General features: G+C 44.3%; 1 protein-coding gene across 1 annotated transcript in view; it reads right to left on the reverse strand.

Moving 5' to 3' along the window:
- The window catches only part of HFM1 (helicase for meiosis 1), a 3,754,865-nt gene that overhangs the window by 3,569,203 nt on the left and 162,460 nt on the right, over nt 1-23,202 (reverse strand). The window contains exon 2 of the mRNA XM_085599940.1: nt 22,165-22,277. Coding sequence (XP_085456066.1) covers nt 22,165-22,277 — 113 coding nt within the window. The remainder of the gene's footprint in view (nt 1-22,164; nt 22,278-23,202) is intronic.

Genomic DNA, 23,202 nt, shown 5'->3' on the forward strand with positions numbered 1-23,202 from the left:
ATACACCATTGTGCGTTGTCAGATGATCACACACCTATATGTCACACAGGTCTTGTCTCCCACAGTCACATTGCAGATGTCATGCTGACCCTCTGAATCATGAACACCCCAGTTGTACATAGCAACAAGCCACATCCTAATGACACAGAGGCAGACACCTGAGGGCACATGTCACTAAGCACAACCTGCCATTTCATACACAGGATTGGGATTACAGAGTGTTTCTGAAAGCCCTTGAGGGGGCATGACTGGGCAGGACTAAGTGAAACAGTGTTTTGCCCCGGACAGTAGTCAGGTGGCTAAGCAATTGTGATATACTTGATATACATACTCCTGATGCCCAAACATTGGAGTCCCCTGCTGCATGGTTTTGTTTGGAATACCCCAGAAACATGTTGCGAGTCAGACCAGCAATTGGTACACATCTCAAGGGCACACACAGTTCACATGTCAGATCTCAGGCATTGTGTAAACAATTGACCCACCCATGAAACACACAACAGAGTCACGGGAACTGATGCTGACTGGTACCTGAAGCATAGCTGACTGCAGGGAAACAGTGCCCTAGTGACACAAGCAACAGACTGTAGGGGCCACACCTGTGGAACAGATGAGGAGGGTGCATCACACATATGAGGGACCTGATTTTGGGACTACAAGACCTACGTAATGTGGAAGTGTGACCAGGACAAAAGACTGCTATTTGCATGTAAGACATAGTGCACAGATCAGGCATGGACTTACCCCCTTCCTGCTGCTGTCTGGCCTTCAGCTGCCTATCCAGGTCCGGAAACACCACAGCCAGTACGATGGTCAGCCAGATCTCCTGCTTCTGGTGGGCATCAACCTGTGAGGATGACAAAGTGAAAAGTACAGTAACACACATGCCCCAGATTAGGGCAGCACACAATTGGATATACATGTCATCATCACAAAGGGAAATAAATTACAAAGGTAGTGCAACCATGGTGGATGAAAACTCACATGCATGTATGACATGTTAACAATGCCTGGATAGTTTAAGCTTGCAATAATGCACTTTCGCAGCAGGAAAACTAGGGGAACAACCTTTACAACGCAACTATTACAACGCACTACACTTACAACGCAATTTTTACAACGCAACATCCACTACAACGCATTCCATTACATCGCATGACACTAAAACGCATTTTTTAAAACTACCATTACATCGCATACTACCTTTACAACGCATACCATTACAACGCATAATATTACATTAAAACCCCTACACTATCCAACACTTACCCTACTGTTGAACCCCCTGGAGTTAGAATAGTAATTTTTACCCCCATACTATCCAACACTTACCCTACTGTTGCACCCCCTGGAGTTAGAATAGTAATTTTTACCCCTATACTATCCAACACTTACCCTACTGTTGCACCCCCTGGAGTTAGAATAGTAATTTTTACCCCTATACTATCCAACACTTACCCTACTGTTGCACCCCCTGGAGTTAGAATAGTAATTTTTACCCCTATACTATCCAACACTTACCCTACTGTTGCACCCCCTGGAGTAAGAATAGTAATTTTTACCCCTATACTATCCAACACTTACCCTACTGTTGCACCCCCTGGAGTTAGAATAGTAATTTTTACCCCTATACTATCCAACACTTACCCTACTGTTGCACCCCCTGGAGTAAGAATAGGCATTTTTACCCCAATACTATCCAATACTTACCTTAAATGCAATGTAATATTATGCGTTGTAAAGGTAGTATGCGATGTAATGGAGTGCGTTGTAAAGGTAGTTTTTAAAAATGCGTTGTAGTGTCATGCGATGTAATGGAATGCGTTGTAGTGGATGTTGCGTTGTAAAAAATGTGTTGTAAGTGCATGCGTTGTAAAAGTATGCGTTGTAACGACATACATCCGGAAAACTATTCATTACATGTGCCTACACACTTTGGTGGATGAAAGTAGTCAGTGAGAATGCTTGCCAATTGTGTACACACTGCTAGTACTGCTAGTCAGACAACATGCATAATTAGGAAGGCAGTGGACAGCACACTCACCTGCTCCCCTGGTGTCCCATAGAGCTTTCTGTACTCTGGAAGGAGCCCGTCCAGCAGGGCCTGGTTCTCCTCCTCAGTGAAGGCTGGGGCCCTCTCCAGAGTACGTGCCATAGCAGGAGCCAGTGGATGCAGAGACAGCAGCATTGGTAGCAGGGATGTGGTCCAGTAGAATGTAGTGCAGGCAAGTGAGCTCCCTGGGGGCCAGCCAGCCTTATATCTGTGCTGCAGAGGCCGACTCTGTGCCATGTGTCCCAAGTGATGGTCCAACACGGTTGCATTCTATGAATCTGGCCAATCCATTCAAAAGTACGACTCGTACACGCCTTCCACATTGTTCAAATCTTCACCTTAATGGAACACTTGAAATTGCAACATTGTTGTAGGCATCCAACTGAATTTCCAGTGCACAACTCGTACAAGTTTTGAATCCGCATCCGTCTCCATGACAGTCCTGAGCCAATGGGTGCGCCCGGCTCGTACAACTGACTGTACAACGCGTATTTTGAACATACACATGCACCCGTCTCCATATGATTCAATGGCCAAGGCGTACGCCTGTCTCGGACCATGCCTGTCTTGCGGGTATGCATGATAGTCACCCGCGTCGGACCTCATTGGATTCAATGACAAAGCATACGCACGGCTCGGTCATGAACCGTGCAATGCGTACGCATTGTCACCCGCGTCGGACCTCATTGCATTCAATGACAAAGCGTACGCATGGCTCGGTCATTAACCGTGCAATGCGTACGCATTGTCACCCACGTCGGACCTCATTGGATTCAATGACAAAGCGTACGCATGGCTTGGTCATGAACTGTGCAATGCGTACGCATTGTCACCCGCGTCGGACCTCATTGCATTCAATGACAAGGCGTACGCATGGCTCGGTCATGAACCGTGCAATGCATACGCATTGTCACCCGCGTCGGACCTCATTGCATTCAATGACAAAGCGTACGCACGGCTCGGTCATGAACTGTGCAATGCGTACGCATTGTCACCCGCGTCAGACCTCATTGCATTCAATGACAAAGCGTACGCATGGCTCGGTCATGAACCGTGCAATGCGTACGCATTTTGTCACCCGCGTCGGACCTCATTATTGTGACTATTATACGGATGCAACACACATATACTGGCCACGGACACCTGCGCACACCTCCCACACTATAGCATTGGCCACACAGTGTCTCATGGCATGTAAGGCTGCATTCCCTGGGTGTTTGAGGGGGCCACTGCTGTTTTTTGTCTGGCACTTTGTGCAGCCACTCCCAGGCTGTTATCTTGTACATGGGGACAGAGTCCTTTGTGTGTTGTGCACATTACCACTGTGATCTGCAATTGGACAGTAATGGGCTTGAGTGAAGGCCACAGTGTCAGGTTGGATATGTTTAAGACATGTCACATACACCCTGAGTCCTGGGGGTGATGGCATGTACGTCACAGTGAGACCTGTAGCCCCAATACTGATGTGCACCCAAAGTCTGTGTGCATGTTGTGTCTCAGATGTGTCTGATCACATGTTACCAATGGGTGACAGTCTCCACATCCATGTGGTATATGCATCAACCTTGATGGGGTGTGTATCTAAGAGACGTACATGAAGGGCCGGCAGGAACAACAGTGGCCACTCCCTGTGGGACTTACGCTTGCCTTGTGGTGTGTACATGCTACGCCATGTCCATTGCTGTGTTGATGTGGCAATACAGGGAGCCTGGGTTTCTGCATGGCAAAGATCTGTGATGCCTGGGAGATATGAGTCCTCATTTGTCACTAGGGTGTATTTTTTGAACGGTGCAGCAGCACATAGGTTTGGTGACACAGCCAGATGATTAGCCCTTTGCACTACATGGCACTCATGTGGACATGTGGAATTGAGATGTGAGGTGGTGGTCTCGTAGGTGACATATGTGTCCATGACCAACAGCACACACCTCAGTACATTGTGTAATGTCATGAACTCGCATGTGATAGTGATCGTGGTCATGGCCACATGGGTGGATGTACTGACAATCTTCCTTTGTGCATCTCTGTACTGCAGGGCACCAGCTGTCCATCGTCCGTTCCCAGACCTTGCAACCATGCAGGAACGCGACAGCATCAGACGGTACCGCTTCACCAGGCCACTGATTGAGGAGTTGGCGGAGCAGTTGGCGCCACATCTGCTACCTGGCCGGGCATACCCTACAGCACTGACCCCAGAGGTGAAGGTGATGGCAGCCCTTCACCTTTCAGTACACTGTGGCTACTGCTGGTGGGATGTCGCAAACGATGTTTAGTCGGGTGCTACGCGATGTCTTGGAGGGGATGTTGCAATTCCTCGACCTGTATATCAAGTTCCCGAGCCAAGATGAACTCCCTGAAATTAAGGATGCCTTTTTATACACTGGGGAGGATGCCAAACGTCATTGGATCCATTGACGGGACACATGTTGCCCTGATACCACCACAGGCACATGAGCAGGCATACCGGAACAGGAAGCACTACCATTCGATCAATGCTCTGGTGGTCTGTCTTGCTTACATGTTGGTCACACATGTGTGTGTACGGTTCCCTGGTTCGGTGCACGATGCCTACATTATGAGGAGTAGTCACATTGCAACGCTGATGTCACAGATGCCAGCTCAGCGTGCCTCGCTTGTCGGTGTGTACTGACTGTTTCTCATTGTGTGTTTGTCAGTGTTGTATTCCGCACTCCTACAAAACTCAGCTACTTGTTCATTTTTGTGTGTGTAGGTGACTCTGGTTCCCCCTAATATGCCGTGGTTGCTGACACCCCTCAGGAACCCTGTGACACCTGCCGAGCTGCGCTACAATGAGGCACATAGTCGGAGCAGGAGGGTGATTGAGCGAACATTCGGCCTCCTGAAAAGCCGCTTTCGCTGCCTGGACAAGACCGGAGGGGCCCTCCCATATGAGCCTGCAAAGGTGTGCAAGATAATACTGGTCTGCTGCATGCTATACAACATGGCGGTGCGGAAGGAGGTGCCTCTCATCCAAGATGACGATGACGACGACCAACGTCCGGCACCTGTGGAGGATCCCGGCCTGGGCCAAGATTACAGTGATGATGAAGATGATGGTGACGTCCGCTCCCAGCTCATTAACAACTTCTTCACCTGAATGTGAGTTTCCAGTGTTGTTATGTGAATGTATGGAGGTAGCCTGGAATGTGTTGAGCCAGCTCTGTTGCTGTCCGAGTGTGTCTGTGTGCCACTTGAACGGATGCGTGCTGTGATGTGTCCATTCAGGTGGTGTGTACTCCACAATAGGGTAGTCCTGCTAACTAGTGTTTGTGTAGGTATTTTGCAACATGTTTTGTGCATGAGTATTGCATTTCTCTCCTGTACTTCTGTGCTTTTGACTGTATCTTGTCTGTCCTTCCCAGGGTCCTTTGCCTGTTGTGTGGTCAACACTGACCCCCAACACCCAGAAGCCAACATCAGTGTGGAAGTTGACAATTGCCATCAACTGATGTACCACACATCCCTGGACTTCCATTCTCCAACACATTGTGAGCGTGTGTCCACTGTTACGTAGGATTACCGTGCAACTAGTGTGGAATAAACGTGTTGCTGATGTGTAATGAACCTGTGCTACGCTTTGTAATGTGCGTTGTCTGTCTTCCCAGATCTGAGTGACTTCTGCTTACCTCACCTGTGGACTTGTTACCACTGACTGTGCTTGGTGTTGTGTCAGTGCATGCCAATGTGTTTCAGGTCAGCATCATTGTGTGTGATGAGTAACATGGCCATGGTGAGTATGTTTTGTGTTGCCATAGTGGTGTGTCTCCCTCACACGTGTCACATCCCCATGAATCACCTTACGTTGGTCTAATTGTTGCAGTATTTGGCATGCACTGTGTTGTGTAGCAGATCGACATCTCCCTGAACATGACAAGTTGGAATCACAACAGAGGCAAGTATGGTGTACTGGTGAGTTTATTTACAAACATGTGTGAGTGAAGTGCACAGGATGGTGGGTGCTGTACAGTGCTTTGGGAATCCAAAGTTTACATTGGAGTTGGAAGTGCTGGTAGATGAAATGTCCAGAGTAAAGTCCACAGTCATGTGATACATTGGCCCAACATGAACCCTCCATGTAATGTGGGCGAGTTGTGTGCGACTGGACAAGGTGAATGGGTTGCGCACAAAGAACATTGTCCAGAACAGGTTTGGAGGCCCTGGGGGATGTGCTGGGGCATCTGCCTCTCACAAGTCCTTCTTTGGATGACCCCTCTTCTTCCGGGGGGATCCTCATGTGCAGGCCTCTGCAGTGCAGGGGACTCTCCGCCAGAGTCCTCCGCCCTTCCTGTGGCGCTGGCAGATGGTGTTGCAACAGATGTTGTGGGCACACAGGGGGGTGTGGACAGGTTTGTGTTGATCTAGCGGAGGCATTGTAGTATGTCCCGATGCACCGCAGTGATGTCATCCCACTTGGCCACTATGCGGGCATGGTGGGCGACCTGCTCGTGTTGCATGTCCTTGAGGATCCCCACTACCTGGTCAAATCCTCCGGTGCTATCCTGGTACGCATCTAAGATGCGTGCCAGTTGGGGGTCATCATGCAGTCCAGACCCCTCTGCAAGGCGTGCCCTGTGCCTCCCACCCCTCTCAGCACCCCTCTCCACACGGGCAGGACCAGCGGTGGTACGCACAGGTGACACTGGGACCCCTTGGGTGGTGTTGCTGGTGGTGTTGGCTGTAGCTTCCGGGGGGTCCTGTGTCCCTGTGCTGTGGGTGTTGATTGTCCGTGTTGGCGGGGGTGCCCTGTCGGTGTCCAGATGCTGGAAGCGTGGGTACAGGGGGGGCAGATGTTGCTGCTGCTGGTGCTACATGATGGCTCACACCCGAGGGCCTGCCAGGTTGGTCGTCGTCATCCGAAGAGGAGAGTGAGAGAGTCAGACCAGAGAACTCAGTGTCCACCAGAGTCTGGGACTGGGTATCTGTTGTAGATTACTTGTTAGCTTTTCTCTACTGCACAGCTCTGTTGGGGTTTGGAATGTTGTATGACATCATGGAATGCCTGGGTGTCTTGCCAGAGGAGTTTGGCAGTTGGTGTACTCAGGCTGAGCTGAATGGAGCTTGCTCCTGGTGGGGCTAATCTTGTACTATCTTACTACCTCCTGTTACCCTGACCACCTGTGATGGAACTAGGCTACCATTAAAGAAGTATCCTACATGAACCAATGGACCCCTGTACTTCTTTATAACATTTTGGCGACGATCTTAAGGACTGACGTGTGCACTAAGGAGTAAGGATTTCTAGGAACTAAGGAATCGAAAGAAAAGGATCTAAGGAGTTTAAGGACTTTCAAGATGTCAATTGAAACGCAAAAGTAACGCCCCGGTCAGCCCCACCAGTGTCCTGTACCACCTGGACAGCCTGCAGCCTGGGCGTTTGTATTCACATCACTCTGGAACCTGCTGTCATCAGTGAACGGTCTCCCTCAACTAGCCTGCTGTGTTTTCTGCCCTTCCCACTAATGTCTTTCCTCATCAGCTGAGAGCGGGGGTGTATTTTAGGGAAGAGAAGGACTTTGGTGATCACCTTCAAAGCGTTTCGATTTAAATCTAGCCCATCTATGCTGGACTGCCTTAAATGCTTGGACTGATCGTTTCTTGACGGGAAGTTGGTGTGTGAGACGATGGTGTAACAAGCGCTTTAGTCAGTGGAAGTAAGCTGATAAAATGAGCACGTCATACGAAGAGCGCGACTCAACCTACTCATTCACTTCTGCTTACCAGGTGTGCTGTCTTGCCGTGGCAGTTATTTCGATTGGAGCTCTGCTGTCTCCGACCTCTAATCCTATTCTGGTGACATCATCGAACGTTCACTGGTAGTAGCAGAACTCCTTGCCACTCCGTAAGTTCTGCATTCGACTGTCCTACGTGTTTCTGTGTCGTCAGGCGTGTGGGCGTTACTAACGCATTCACGCCTACTACGTCTTCTGCGGCCATTTTGACGTTGCCATGGCTACATTCCTCTACCAGCGTGTTACTCTATGATCGTAACAACGATCTCATCACTTCATGCTGTCGCGTCTTGCTTGTGGATCCCGGTGCTCGTTGAAAGCACGTATAAAGCAATTCTGTGTTGCGCTGGTTTTTCCTGGCGATTGCAGCAACGGTTTTCATTGGAAGGTGTTTGTCTCTGTCGTCAGTTCAGCTACAGTTGGGTCTGCTTAGTGACTTGCGGTGGTGAACGTCCTGTACAGCAAGGGGTTGACGAAGCACATCGAGTCAACATGGAATGGAACTCTTGGCTCTGTATGGAACTGTCTATCTGTCGAGGTGTCGGGTGAGAGATCGCTCACCAGAGTATATGGTTTTTCCATTTATTGGAATACTTCTCACATTAATGCATGTCAAATTTTAGTCAGTGTTTTTACAGTCATGTTTTTTTTGGGGTATATAACAGTTGTATGGCGCTCTCTGTACATGTGCTGTGTGTACCCATTTTTGGGGAGGTCTTGGGGGCGTTGTACTCAGTCATGAGCAGTTTGAGCGAGCAGTCCGTGCTCAAATTCAGGTGTTGTTTTTGGTGATGTATGCTCTGCGATGTACCCTGGTACAAGGGTATTGTACCTGGCAATGAGGAGGTCAGTTGGTATGCTGTTGTACCAAATGTAGGGGAGGTGGTAGTTTTTCTTTAACTGGGTGTCTATCTTGTGGTGCAGTTCCCACGGTGATTGTCCTGTGGTGTACCCTACCTAAGGGATATTGTGTGTTCTGAAGTATTTGTTTTGTAGTGTTCCTGTGTCTCTGTGGGCGGGTCGTGGGGGTAATCTATGCCTCTAATTTAGTTTTCGGTGTTCCAGGGTTAGTACCCTGCGTACCCTTCCAGGTGTAAACTTGTTAGGGGATGTTGTTTACGTTGCGTTCGTAGGTAGTCAATGCCTTTAAGTTGTTGTCTTTGTACTTAGAGTGTACCCATTCCTTTGGGGAGGTTGTGGGGGTAGGCAATGCCTCTATTTTAGTTTTCTAGTTTTCTTGGGTCTGTGTACTCTATGGTGTACCCTATTTAGGGGAGGTTGTTTTTTTTCAAGGGTTAGTACTCTGTGTTTTGGCGTGCTTGACTAATTTCCAGCGCTATCAATGGGTCTTCTTTTCTAGTTGACACTGTGTTACAGTCAAAGTCCGCCTCCATGGAACTCGTGGCCAAGGGTCTCATGTTTGGAGGACTTTGAGTGTGCTGTTTTGTGTTTGATCTGTAGAGTCAGCATGCCTTCTAGCTCAATCCTTGTTGTTGTTTTTGGAGATGTTGTTTTCTTTCAAGGGTCTGTTTTTACATCCACCTGTTTACAGGGTGTTTTCCCTGGGTGTACCCGCTTTTGGGGAGGTTGGGTGGGTGTTCGTCTTTCTTGTTGCATTGTGTTTTTCATCTGTGCTTTGCATTATTTTCCCTAAGGGAGGGGGATGGGGCGTGTAGTGATGTTGTTTGTGATCTTTAATATATGTCTGTTCATGCCAGTCGTTTTGTGATACCTCGTGCATTACTCCCAGGGATAGGTGCACTTTATTGCTGCACCTTCTTGTCTAAGATTTATGAGGTATCTTACTTTACTTCTTTTGTTCCCTAAGGGAAGAGGATGTGTTGTAGATTACTTGTTAGCTTTTCTCTACTGCACAGCTCTGTTGGGGTTTGGAATGTTGTATGACATCATGGAATGCCTGGGTGTCTTGCCAGAGGAGTTTGGCAGTTGGTGTACTCAGGCTGAGCTGAATGGAGCTTGCTCCTGGTGGGGCTAATCTTGTACTATCTTACTACCTCCTGTTACCCTGACCACCTGTGATGGAACTAGGCTACCATTAAAGAAGTATCCTACATGAACCAATGGACCCCTGTACTTCTTTATAACAGTATCCTCGTCATTTGGTGCTGGGTGCCCAGCACGACCTGTGTTTGGAAGAGACACACAATGTGATTTATGTATCGTTGGTTCACAACCATGACATTTTCTACTTTTCAAACAGATGCCTGCCTGTACACTGCTTTTTCCCAGCTTGTCACAGACAGGTTTTGATATTGTTGTTGGCCATTTGCCAGCATGGCCTTGTGCTCCCCACAACAGAGCCCAGTGTCAGACATCTTGTCAGTCCCTTCCCACTCCCTGTGAGGCAAGTATGGTTCATTTTGATCTTGCTGGGCCATGTGGGTGGGTGTAGGTTGTTTGTGACTGCGAGTCCCATCAGACTCTTGGCTACACCCCCTTCCCAGCATGCCCATGCTTCCTCCCTCTTGACTCTGCTTCCCTGTGAGGGGGTGTGACAGCAATGGCAAGATGGCTGACTGTGTAGTCCTGATGTATGATGTTGGCCATTTGCCAGCATGGCCTTGTGCTCCCCACAACAGAGCCCAGTGTCAGACATCTTGTCAGTCGCTTCCCACTCCCTGTGAGGCGAGTATGTTTCAGTTTGATCTTGCTGGGCCATGTGGGTGTTATAGGTTGTCTGTGACTGCGACTCCCATCAGACTATTGGCCACACTCCCCTTCCCAGCATGCCCATGATTCCTCCCTCTTGACTCTGCTTCCCTGTGAGGGGGTGTGACAGCAATGGCAAGATGGCTGACTGTGAAATCCTGGTGTTTGTTTGGCTACAAGTCCCAGCATGGCCTTGTGCTCCCCACAACAGAGCCTAGTGTCAGACATCTTGTCAGTCCCTTCACACTCCCTGTGAGGCGAGTATGGTTCATTTTGATCTTGCTGTGCCATGTGGGTGGGTGTAGGTTGTCTGTGACTGCGAGTCCCATCATACTCTTGGCTACACCCCCTTCCCAGCATGCCCATGCTTCCTCCCTCTTGACTCTGCTTCCCTGTGAGGGGGTGTGACAGCAATGGCAAGATGGCTGACTGTGTAGTCCTGATGTATGATGTTGGCCATTTGCCAGCATGGCCTTGTGCTCCCCACAACAGAGCCCAGTGTCAGACATCTTGTCAGTCCCTTCCCACTCCCTGTGAAGCGAGTATGTTTCAGTTTGATCTTGCTGGGCCATGTGGGTGGTTGTAGGTTGTCTGTGACTTCGACTCCCATCAGACTATTGGCTACCACCCTTCCCAGCATGCGCATGCTTCCTCCCTCTTGACTCTGCTTCCCTGTGAGGGGGTGTGACACCAATGGCAAGATGGCTGACTGTGAAATCCTGGTGTTTGTTTGGCTACAAGTCCCAAGTGAGCCCCTGTGCTTCACATAGCAGCACCCAGTACGGGGTATCTTTTGCTGATATTTCAATGAGGTGTGTGTCAATGCATTGTACCAGGTGAGTTGTGTGGAGTTTGTGTTGGGGGGTGTCTCCCCATGCTGATTAGTATGGTCAGGGCTGTCAGTCCTGCTTCCCATCATGAAACGTGCTTCCATTGTAGGGCGTGCAAGTTGTCTTTCAGGATGTCAGTCAGTGGTGTCCTGCTTCTGATTTGCACACAAGCCCTAGCAGGGCCTTGTGCTCCCCAAAGCAGGACCCAGTGTCAGCCATCTTATCAGTCATTTTCCACTCCCTGTGATGTGGGCATGTTTCAGAGGAGTATTGATGGGTCAATCAGGAGGGTTGGCATTATCTGTGACTACAGGCCCCATCATGCTTTTGGCTACACTCACTTCACCTGCATCCCCACTATTCCTTCCTGACAGTCAGCTGCACTGTGAGGTGGTGTGTTTGTGGTGTCAAACTGTCTTGCTGGGTGTATTTGGTTTAGTGCCACTGGCTTGCTCTATTTGTTTATAGGTTGGTGCATGTCATGACACAGTCCCCAGTCACTATGAGATGGCAGGTATTGTGTTTGTGTGACTGGCATACACATCTTGGGTTGATTATCTATTGGTTAGTGTAGCTTTGCTTGCGGTGCATGGTTTCACTGTCCCCTTACCACACAATCTTGGGTATGTTGCTTGTGTACTCACCAGGCTCTGGGATGTGTGTTAGGCCATGGACGCTCTCTGGTGGTAGGATGTCCCGCACCTTCTCCTCCCAGGTCCTGAAGTAGACTGGTTTGGCAGGAGGGCCACCACCGGTGTGCTGACTCAAGGCGTGATCTTTCTCGATGAGTTTCTTGACCCTCCTGCGCACCTCCTACCACCGGTTCTGGATATCGTCCTTTGTGCGCAACGTTGGTGCTTGTGCGTTCACCTTGTCCACAATCCTCGCCCACATCTTGGTTTTCTGTGAGCTGGGGGTCCTTTGAACCAATGTACCAAACAAAGGAGGCTCTACTCTGATGATCTCGTCTACCAGCACTTCTAACTCACTATTTGTGAACTTTGGATTCTTCTTTGGAGGCATGGTGATGGGTGGTGGGTGTGGGGGATGAGTGTGTGAGGGTGCAAGTGATGTTGGTTTGGTGTTGGTTCTGCTGTGTGTATGTGTGTGTGCTTTTGTATGAGGTGCTGATGGTGTGTGTTGTGTGATGGGTGGGTTGTGAGTGTGTCTGTGGTTGCTGTGTACTGGTGTTTGCTGCTGGCTGTGTCTCCTGTTTGCAAGGGATGATGGTAGTGATTGTAGTCCTTTATATAGTTGGAGTTGTGGGTGTGTCTTTGTCACATCATTTTTTTGGGGGTATTTATTGGCTTAGTCATTGCTTTTTTGGTCCTTTTTTTGTCTTTTTTCCCTTGTGTTTTGTAGGTATGAAGGAGACGTTCATGTGACGAAAATGGACGCTGCTGTTGTCTCGTGCGGGTTTCTCCGCCTCGTTCACGCTGCCTGTCTTCTGTGTTTGGTACGCGTCGTTCGCGGCGGTCTCTATTGCTTGTGTGCCGGGTTGTCTGTGCGTGTTGGTCGTGCGGCTTGGTCTCTGAGCGAGTCGGTCTGGTTTTACACGCATTGCATCGTACTGCGCTAATCGTACATCGCGCGTACGGGTCGGTCGGGTTCATTCCGGGTTCGTGTCGGTCGGTGAAAATCGCGTCGGTTTTCCGGCCAGATCACTATTTTCCCTCCGGCTCGGTCGTACGGCTTGTATTCCGTACGTGTCGGTTGTAATTCACTCGCGTTGCATCGTACTGCACGGGTCGTACGGCGCTGGTCCATGTCGGTCGCTATTCGGTCCGGGTCCGTGTCGGTCGGTTCGTTTTGCGGCCGGAATCGGAATCGGTCCCTTTATGTTACAGCTGTTGAACTGTCTAGTTGTCACAATATCTGTCAGCACACTGACAAGCAAATTAATGAGTAGGTGGGAAGGCTATTGGTTTTTAAATATCGGCATACACAAATATCGAGTTGGAAATATCGTGATACAGGAATATCGACAGCAAGAATATCGTGGTCAAGAATATCGACATTAAGGTAAGAAATATCATTTTTGGAAAATATCGAAGTTAATAATATAATTTGCAAAAATATCGTTGTTTAAATTAGTGTAATGTATTTCAGTATGTATTTTGAAAGTATCTGATCTATTTTTTGTATAAGTATTGCTTTTGTTTTTTAATATATGTGTTACATTTTTAATAGTGATACATTTTATGTTAATTAAATTTTGCGTTTAGTTCTGTAGGGGGTTGTGGGTTTATAGGGGAATAGGCGGGAAGTAATTCAATAATAATACATTTATTAGATTTTATTACCTATTAGTATTTATTTAATTTAGATTTTATAGTGTAAATTGTGGGAATTCATTTATTATTAATTAATTATTAATTGGTTGTTCATTTTTTTATTAATTCATTGGTAATTATGTTAATTGTGTAATTCTTTTTAGGAGCGGGTTGTGGGTTTATAGGGAAATAGGTTTGGAAGTAATTTAATTACAAAAAAGTATTCATGTTTTTATTTATTAGTATTTATTTAATCCATATTTTATAGTATTCATTGTGGGAATTATTTTGTTATTAATTAATTATTAATTGGTTGGTAATTATTATTAATGAATTGATAATTAAGTTAATTGTATCATTTTAGTAGCAGCAGGTTGGGGGATGATAGGGGAATATTGTGGGAAGCAATATAAGTTTAATACATTTAATTATAATTTGTATATATTAATATTTATTTAATTTATCATGTATAATGTTAATTGTGGGAAATATTTTATTAATAATTATTTATCAATTATTTGTTAATTAAAATTGATTAAATAATTAATTGGTAATTATGTCAATTGTGTCTTTTTTTAGGAATGGGTGGTGGGGTTTATAAGGGAATAGGGTGAGAAGTAATTTATTTAAAATTAATAAATAATTAATTGTTGAATAATGGTAATTAATTAATTAATAATTAAATATGGCAATTGGGTAATTAATTTGAGATGTGAGTTGTGGGGTTTATAGTGGTAAAGGGTGGGAAGTAAATTATTTTCAATGAATTAACAATATGTTGTTGATTGATAATTTAATAATGTCAAATTAGCTATGGAAATTGTGTAATGATTTTTAGGTGTGTGTTGTGGTGTGGTATTTATTGGTGTAGAGGGTGGAAAGTATTTTAGGTTTTATTAATTAATAATTAGTTGCTCATTATTATTCATTTATTAATTGATAAATATTTATGTTAATTGTTTACTTTTATTTTGTGTGTGGATTTTGGTTTTATAGGGTAATGTTTGGTTAGTAAATTAATTTGTAACTGTTTTAATTTGTTTTTTAATTAATAATTTTTGTTTATTTGATAATTAATTATGTTAATTATGGAGGTACACATTTTTAAATAGAAATGTAGATGTGTGTTGTGAATTGTGTGGTGTTATAGGGAAGGAAATAAGAAATATTAATTTTATGTAACAATTAATGTTTTCGATTATTATTAATTTCTATTAAATATAGTTATTTGTTTAAAAATTATTTGTTATATTTGTATTTGTATCCTACACTTTCCATACTGTTGCACTCACTGCAGTGGGAATGGTAATTTGTACCCCTCCGCTATCCAACACTTTCCCTACTGTTGCACTCACTGGAGTGGGAATAGTAATTTTTACCCCTCCTCTATCCAACTCTTTCCCTACTGTTGCACTCATTGGAGTGGAAATAATAACTTGTGCACATCCGCTATCCAACACTTTCCTTTCCTGTTGCACTCACTGGAGTGGGAATAGTCATTTTTACCCCTCTGCTATCCAACACTTTGGGGCCGCTTCCGATCCGGGTTAGAAAGCACTCCGACCGAGTCGAATCCGGAGTGTTTTCTGACCGAGCTGGATCCCTACAGTCCGACCGAGCGAGTACGATGTGCACGTATGCTGTCGGACTCGGTTCGGTAGGACTCCCATAGAAGTCAATAGGAGCCAGTTGTACGACGCGTACATGCGCTCCCATTGACTGAATGGGTACGTCTCGAACAAGTGCGCCCTCTACAGTGGGTACGCGTCGGTGCCATCTGCGCCGTACATGCCTGTGTGGGGGAGACCCATGTGTCTCCCTCTGTGTGTGAGTCGTACGGCTGCGGGTGTCGGGGGGTCCGACGCGGACCCCTGTAGTCCGACTCCGGGAGATTTTGCGAGCCGGACCGTCCGGCTCGCACAGGCTGTCCGACACATGCATCGTACTGGCTCAGTCGTGAATCGCATCCATTGCACGCCACGGTTAGCTTACGACCGAGACGTACGGAGCGGTTCGGACCCGGAAACGACTCGGTAGGTGAATTTCATGTAGCTCGCATTGTACTGGCTCGCTCGTACAGCTGTACGAGTCGGGCGGAAAACACGCGTACTGCTCGTAGTTTTTCCGGCGGGATCGCGTTCGATGCCCTTCCGACCCGGATCGGAATCGGCCCCTCTCTCTACTGTTGAACTCACTGGAGTGGGAATAGTAAATTTTTCCCCTCCGCTCCCCAACACTTTCCCTACTATTGCACTCAATGTAAGTTTAAAAATTATTAAATATTTGAATGTTTTAATTTATAATATTTTTTTTATTAGGTTTTATGGTATAGGTGTACTTATATATATACATATATATATATATATATATATATAAGTCAGTCAAGATAGCTTTATTCGATTTCAAATATAAAATCATAAAAGCAACACAAAAATACATACATATTAAAAGATACTGAATTAAAATCGAAAAATATTACAGCTTTTGTACGTCTTGGTCGGGTTAATCAACATGAGGGCAGACTCTAAGTTAGTTCATCGACAATCTGCACCGAATAGCACATTTTAAAAACTTAGATAAGGCATTAATGGTTATTTCATCTTGTAGTAAAAGCAGTTTCAGAAAAGCAGGCCTACACTGCCTGAGTCCCCAGGTCTTCAATAGGGGAATCAAATATTGCCTTCTTCCCCATGAATAGAATTTACAAAACAGAACACAATGTATTTGCGATTGCACTGCAAGATTATCACATGGACAATTAATTAAATTTGAAGACCAATCATTTCTATCTGGAAAGGTTATTAATCTATGATAAGATCCAACTCTCAAACGAGCTAGCAACATCCTGTCGTAACTGGAATAATTGGGAGACAGGTACAACTGTAGGCCAGGGGCCTGTAACAGTGAATTATGTTGGAGTACGGATTTCTTGCTTTTTTCCTCACACCATCGTCGATTATCCAGGAAGTCAAGACACCTCTTTTTGTAATCCTTCCTGGAAATCGAGGTTAAGGAACCAGGGTTTTCGAAAAAGGCTAAGTGTCCCATCTTAATCATAAATTCTTTTATGTAGGCAATCCAGGGAATGTCCATGCATCTTTCTAATTTGAGGCAGTCAATCAAAATAGATCTATTAAAAACAGTTTCCTCTGTGGTCCATATCTTGTGCCATAACAATAGGGGGCTAACTTTAACCAAGTCGGAAATATAGGCCAGATCTAATTCCTTATGGCAGATATATGTGGGGGACGAGTTGGGGACCGCTAACAGGTAACGCAGGAAAGAGTTTTCTTTTACTTGAATCTCCTGACAGTCAGCGATACCCCATATGCCAGAACCATATAATGCAGTTGAAACGCATTTGGCATTATAAATGTCCATTAGGATACGCACAGGCCTGCCCCCCAACTTGTTGGAGAACTGTTTTATTGCTCCTAGTGCACGAGCGAAGGCAAGATTCCTGCTCCTAATCGCTTCTTTCCAGGTACCTTTTTCATTAAAAACAACCCCTAAATATGAGAAAGTACTTGTGAGTCCTATCTTAGACTTTTCAATAAAAACGTTGCAAGGAAGTTTTTTCTTCGAAGAGCAGCACATGGAAAATGTTTTCCCGATATTTATTTTTAGACCTCTAGAGCTCATAAACAGTGTAAAACTGGTTAGAGCTTTTTGGAGGCCCAATTGGGTTCTAGCCATGATAACTGCGTCGTCCGCATACAGTAAAATGGGAACCGCCGTGCCATCAATTTGAGGATAATCTACCTTTTGTTTGGTTAAAAATTCCGCCACACCATTGATATATAAGTTAAAAAGAAATGGTGCCAGGATGCACCCCTGTCGAACTCCTTTGTTTATTGGGAACTTAGTAGAACACTCTCCTTTATTTCCAAATCGTACCTTTGCCCCAGCCCCCCTATATAATTCTTTAATAAAATTGAGAATATTTATGTCGATGCCCAGGCCTATCAAAGTATTCCATAGTACCTCGTGGTTCAGACAATCGAAAGCAGAACTTAAATCAATGAACGTCATAAAAATATTACCTTTTTTTGCCGTCATATATTTGCCGATAATTAGGGCCAAATTAAGTCCTTGTTCGATTGTACCTAAACCTGTCTTGAAACCATATTGGAACTTAGAAAGGATTTCCTTTTCCTCTGCCCAGGAATTTAATCTGTTTAAAATAACCCTACCTGCCACTTTCATCAACGAATCAAGTAGGGAAATAGGCCTATAGCATTTGGGATCATTTCGATCACCCTTTTTAAAAATAGGCACAACTATGGCTTCTTGCCAGGTCGATGGAAAACCAATGGTATTAAAATGATTTAATACATTACTCAGCAGAGGAGACCATAGGGATAATGTGTCTTTATATATATCAATAGGCACTCCGTCAGGGCCAGGAGCTTTATTTCTCGAACTTTCTAGTAGTGCTAATTCTACTTCAGGGACAGAGAACGAAATACTTATAGGGAATGAAACGGAAGGAGCACACTCAGTTAAAAGCTGGAGGTTGTGGGAGGTCAAATCTATAGTGGGAAGAACATCTTCTTTATATAATTCAGTAAAGTGTTCCACCCAAGTTGGTCCGTCAATGGCAAGCTCTACCTTGTCTGATTTTCTATCTGCGAAAAAGGGAGCATTTACTGCTTTCCAAAAGGCAGTACTATCTCTCAGCTGGCTGGCTTTTGTTAGGGTGTCCCACGCAATCTCCTTCAACTCCTGTTTCCGTTTTTTCAAGCAGGTTTTGTAAGCTAGTCTCGCAGATCTAACTGCTGGCAGATCTTTCGGTATATTCTTTAAAATCTGCTTTAAGCGCGAATGTGCTTTAGTGCAGTCAGAGTTAAACCATCCCTCAGTTGTTTCTCTCGCCCCTGTTCGAGATGTTCCTGTCAGTTTTTCACCGATATACAAAGTAATCTGGTTAAAAGCATTAGCAGTCATACCCGGGTCAGGATTATCCTCCAGACAAATCTTGATATTATTGTGGTGTTCCTTAATTAGATTTTGAATACATGAAGTCCAAATCCCCACTCAAAGTAGAAGAAGGGTCCGACACCACCAGGATACATTCAGGAGGATTTATTTCAGGGTAAATTCACTGCGCAAACAGGGTAACAATGCAGCAGACGCGTTTCAGCGATTAAGCTTTCCTCAGTGCCTGTTACAATGGAAGAGCCTCGCACCTGGTGGCCATTTAGGTATTCACTTGGCCACTCCCATCAGAGTCTTAATCGAGGCTCCTTCTTTACCTTAAAGAGATATTGCACTGTGCGCTGGTGAAACAGGCTGCTGCATGCTGGGATTTGCAGTCCATATGCGGATCCCCCTTGAGTAAGTAGGAAATCCGAAACACCCAGTGGCGTCCCATCAATGTGGCCTCCGGACTACACCCAACCACAGCTTCCTGTTTGGTAAAATGTCCTCACTGAGACCCCTTGATGCTCCCTGCAGTCGATGCTGCTCCTCTCTCCCCACGCAGTGATGTCTTCACACTGTGGTGTTTTGCTCTGCGCTGGGGGGGCGCCGCGTTGTGCATACCAAACACTAGTCCAAAGGTTGCTGGCTAACGCGGTGCTTCCTGACCGAGAGGGCGTGTCGGAAAAGCCAGTGCCTGCAATACTGGCGTATTATGAGGTCCAAATCCCCACTCAAAGTAGAAGAAGGGTCCGACACCGCCAGGATACATTCAGGAGGATTTATTTCAGGGTAAATTCACTGCGCAAACAGGGTAACAATGCGGCAGACGCGTTTCAGCGATTAAGCTTTCCTCAGTGCCTGTTACAATGGAAGAGCCTCGCACCTGGTGGCCATTTAGGTATTCACTTGGCCACTCCCATTAGAGTCTTAATCGAGGCTCCTTCTTTACCTTAAAGAGATATTGCACTGTGCGCTGGTGAAACAGGCTGCTGCATGCTGGGATTTGCAGTCCATATATATACATATATCAAATCCTCCTTTCGTAGAACCAGCCGGTACTATCAAAAGACACGGACACATATATGCTGGTGCAAAATTAAGTGCTCGGTTTATTCCTCCACACACATAGTTCGGTTCTGACGCGTTTCGACCGACAAAGCGGTCTTGATCACATGGTTAGCATGAACTGAACGTGACTTTTTAAAGGTGCCGTGCATCCTATTGCTTATAGACATAAACAAAATACTATCACCCGGCTTTGGTTGATAATCTTGTAAAATCATAGGGACCAATCCCGTCAACATGTATATCCAACATAACCAGAAATGCAATATAATATAAAGTGTATACATTTATCCGTTTGTTTCAGTCCAGGTAAAAATACGATTAACATTCATTAATTGCATAATGCTTTACGCATCGTACTGTACTGTACCTATAGCTAAAATGCAAATAATGTGCCTGCACTGCATTATAGTACAACAAATGCATTGGGTAGAAATTAATCCCATACATGGGAAAATACTCCTCACCAATAATGTGCAAATAACGCAAATCATGTGCAAATCTAGCAAGATAATAATATCTGTGCAAATACAGCAAAATGTACAAATCTACAAAACAATGTGCAAAAATTGCAAAACATTAAATTGAGACCTATTACTCATCGTAAAACAACAACCTGGAATTACACTTAAACCATATCTGGATAGATGTTAAAAAATATACTGAGCCACTTGATGTCTTAAAAACCGCACTGGATGACACACATAAATAACGTAATGCTATAAAAAGACAAACTACAAAAATTAAATATTTAGATACATATTAGCACAGAGGAAGCTAAGTTACTTAATTGCCCTAATCTATGTACAATGATTTGTGATGTAGTAAAAATACATATATATATATATATATATATGTGTAAATGTTTATATATTTATAACATTTTAAAATAAATTACATTTATTAGCTTATTAATTATTTTTAAGTAAATATACATTTATATATTATGTTTATATATGTATGTTTAAACCACTAAAATTACATTTATTTAATATATTTGTTAAAATGTACATTACATCTAAATAAAAAATGTTAAGTTAATTTTATTTAATTAATTTAACTTTATTTTTTATATATAAAAAAATGATGTTTTGTACATCGATATTTTTGACATCTATATTATTTTTTCAATAGTTTAGTCATTTACATTATAAAGATAGGATGTCTATATTTTGGCAAACAATAATTTTGTGTCGATATTTGTGTATGGGGATAATTTGGTCAAAGATATTATGTCAGTGATCCGCTCCCAGGGTCCTAAAGCAAAGCTGGCTCTGACAGGAGGCGGTAAGCCGTCAGGGACCTCGGGGCCCGAAGTTGGCACAGGAACAGGGCCGCGCTGGATCCCTCCTCATTAAAAACAAAATATATGAAGGCCTGGCCCTGGGAGGGCGGGCGCGAGGATTACGGAGGTATGGGGAAGATTTAGTTCATTGATAGTTGGTGGTCATGCTTAGTAATGCTCAAGCTGGAAATGTCTTCTGTGCACTCCCAGCTCGAGCACTCCATGCAGGGTGTCATTTAATCTTGTAAAGATTCACAATTACACAGTTTGGTACCAATGTTTTGGCTAAACAGAACACTTATCCTATTGTGATTGGTGTTGTGATACATCTCTCTACAGACTCTAGGTCCATTGTATTGGATGGCAATGGCATTTTATTTTATTTTGCTCTCAAGTTGGTTGTGTGTGAGTGTGTGCGTGTGCGTGTGTATATATATAATATATATATATATATATATATATATATATATATATATATATATATATATATATATATATATATATATATAACCTACTGGCGGTCACGGTCATGAGTAGGTGGTTATAGCTAGGACCAAAGTTTCCATAGGAAAAGCGTTTTTTTTGCCAATAACATGCAGAAGCGCTGACAGTGTGCGTTCTCGGCCGGGGCGAATAGATCAAACCAAGGTTCACCCCAGTTTACGAAGAGACCTTGCACCACCACCGGAAAGAGACAAATTGTTGGAGCTAAATCTATCCTAACACCAGGTTTTTTACTACCTGACTGGGAGTAGGGACACTACCTAGTTCTGAAGGCCACCAATCAGGGGTCCAGAGTTGTTGGGCTTTCCCAAAAAACATGATCTCTGTCTCTGTCTTTCTATAGTCGTCTGTTAAAACTACAAGACAACTGTTATTTTTCTAATGAACAACATTGTCATATTCTTCATGAAGATCTTTGCATATATATTGTGATGACATAGGTTTACTTATATTTATTACTTTTGAACCTGATACACGGATGTATTTTCGCCAAAATGGTGGTTTAGTCTAAGAAAATGCATGTTTTCTTCTCTCACAAAATCAAATTTAGCACTATCTTCTCCGTGTTCCATCTAATTAAAAAAAATCTCTGTATATACAGCCTGCTACCAAAATATTATATAATACTGCTAAAATGTGTTCTTTTTGGACTCTGAAGAGCAACTAATGCAATGAGAGAATAAAATTCACATACAAAGGTTTATGCACAGCAACAAAATAAAATAATTGGTTGTCTATATAAAATGGTAAACAAAGCGTGTCTGCAAAACTTAACACATACTTCAAGGAAACAAGTGGAAACATTATTTACCTAACAATCTGCATTGTTCAGCTTCTTTCTGTAAATCCTGAGTAGGTGGAATGTCAGAGATGGATGGAGGCGGTGCAAGATGCCAACTTTTCAAACCTTGGTTTTCCTGCTGTCTGTTTGAAATATAATAAATTAGAACTGCAGAATGAAAACAAGATTTGATCATACATTAATGTAACTCATTGTGATCCTATACTTTCCAAATGAACGTGATACTGATATTGAAATAGACTGGCTAAATAACATAACTTAATAATAAACTAATTATAGCTCCAATATAGAACGTCCGTCACTTGACGTGGCTGCATTGCCACAGGGGCCAAGTTGTAAAACTGTCCTCTATAAGTTCAAAGCGGCCTATCTTGTCCTGCTCTCTCCCTGCTGACTCATGCTTCACACTTTGATGTCTTGTTTGATGCACTGTGAGCGCTTAAGAATGGCAACACTACATTCTCCGCACTGGAGGCCTAGATGAGTGATCATTTCCGCATGTGGGGCTGTCTGGGCCAGGAAGATCACAAATGGCCCTCTTGCCGCTGCTCTTCTTGTAAGTACTACCCTTTCAGGTGTCTTATTAAGTGGCATAAGGAAACCTTCCCCCACCCCCCCTTGCAAAGGATGGTGAGGGGCAGGCCCGGTTCCAGGAATTTTTATCTGGATAGGCCAAGGGTACGTTCGGGTGGGTCAGTGCGGGTTCACTAATGGCACTGTCGCAGTGTGAAGACGGGGACAGTATCATGTTTTTAAAGTATCACTTTTAATAAACACATTAATGTCAAAGCATTCAAATGTGAAAGAAATACACTTTTTTGATATTTGAAGAGACATATTTTACGTGTTTTTCTCTTTATCAGTACATATCTAAAATTGTAGGTATAAAAACAAAAGCAATGCACTTTAAAAAGATGTTCTGGAGGTTCTCCGAACCCTGACTGAGATTGAAAAATGTCTTAGTCCTTGTAACAGAAAGTTACAATTCTATTAAGGACTCGGAGGTGCAGATTAGGCATTTCTTTCTTCTTTATTTTCAATAGCAGC

Source organism: Triturus cristatus, chromosome 4_2 (assembly GCF_964204655.1).
Source record: "Triturus cristatus chromosome 4_2, aTriCri1.1, whole genome shotgun sequence".
NCBI lineage: Eukaryota > Metazoa > Chordata > Amphibia > Caudata > Salamandridae > Triturus > Triturus cristatus.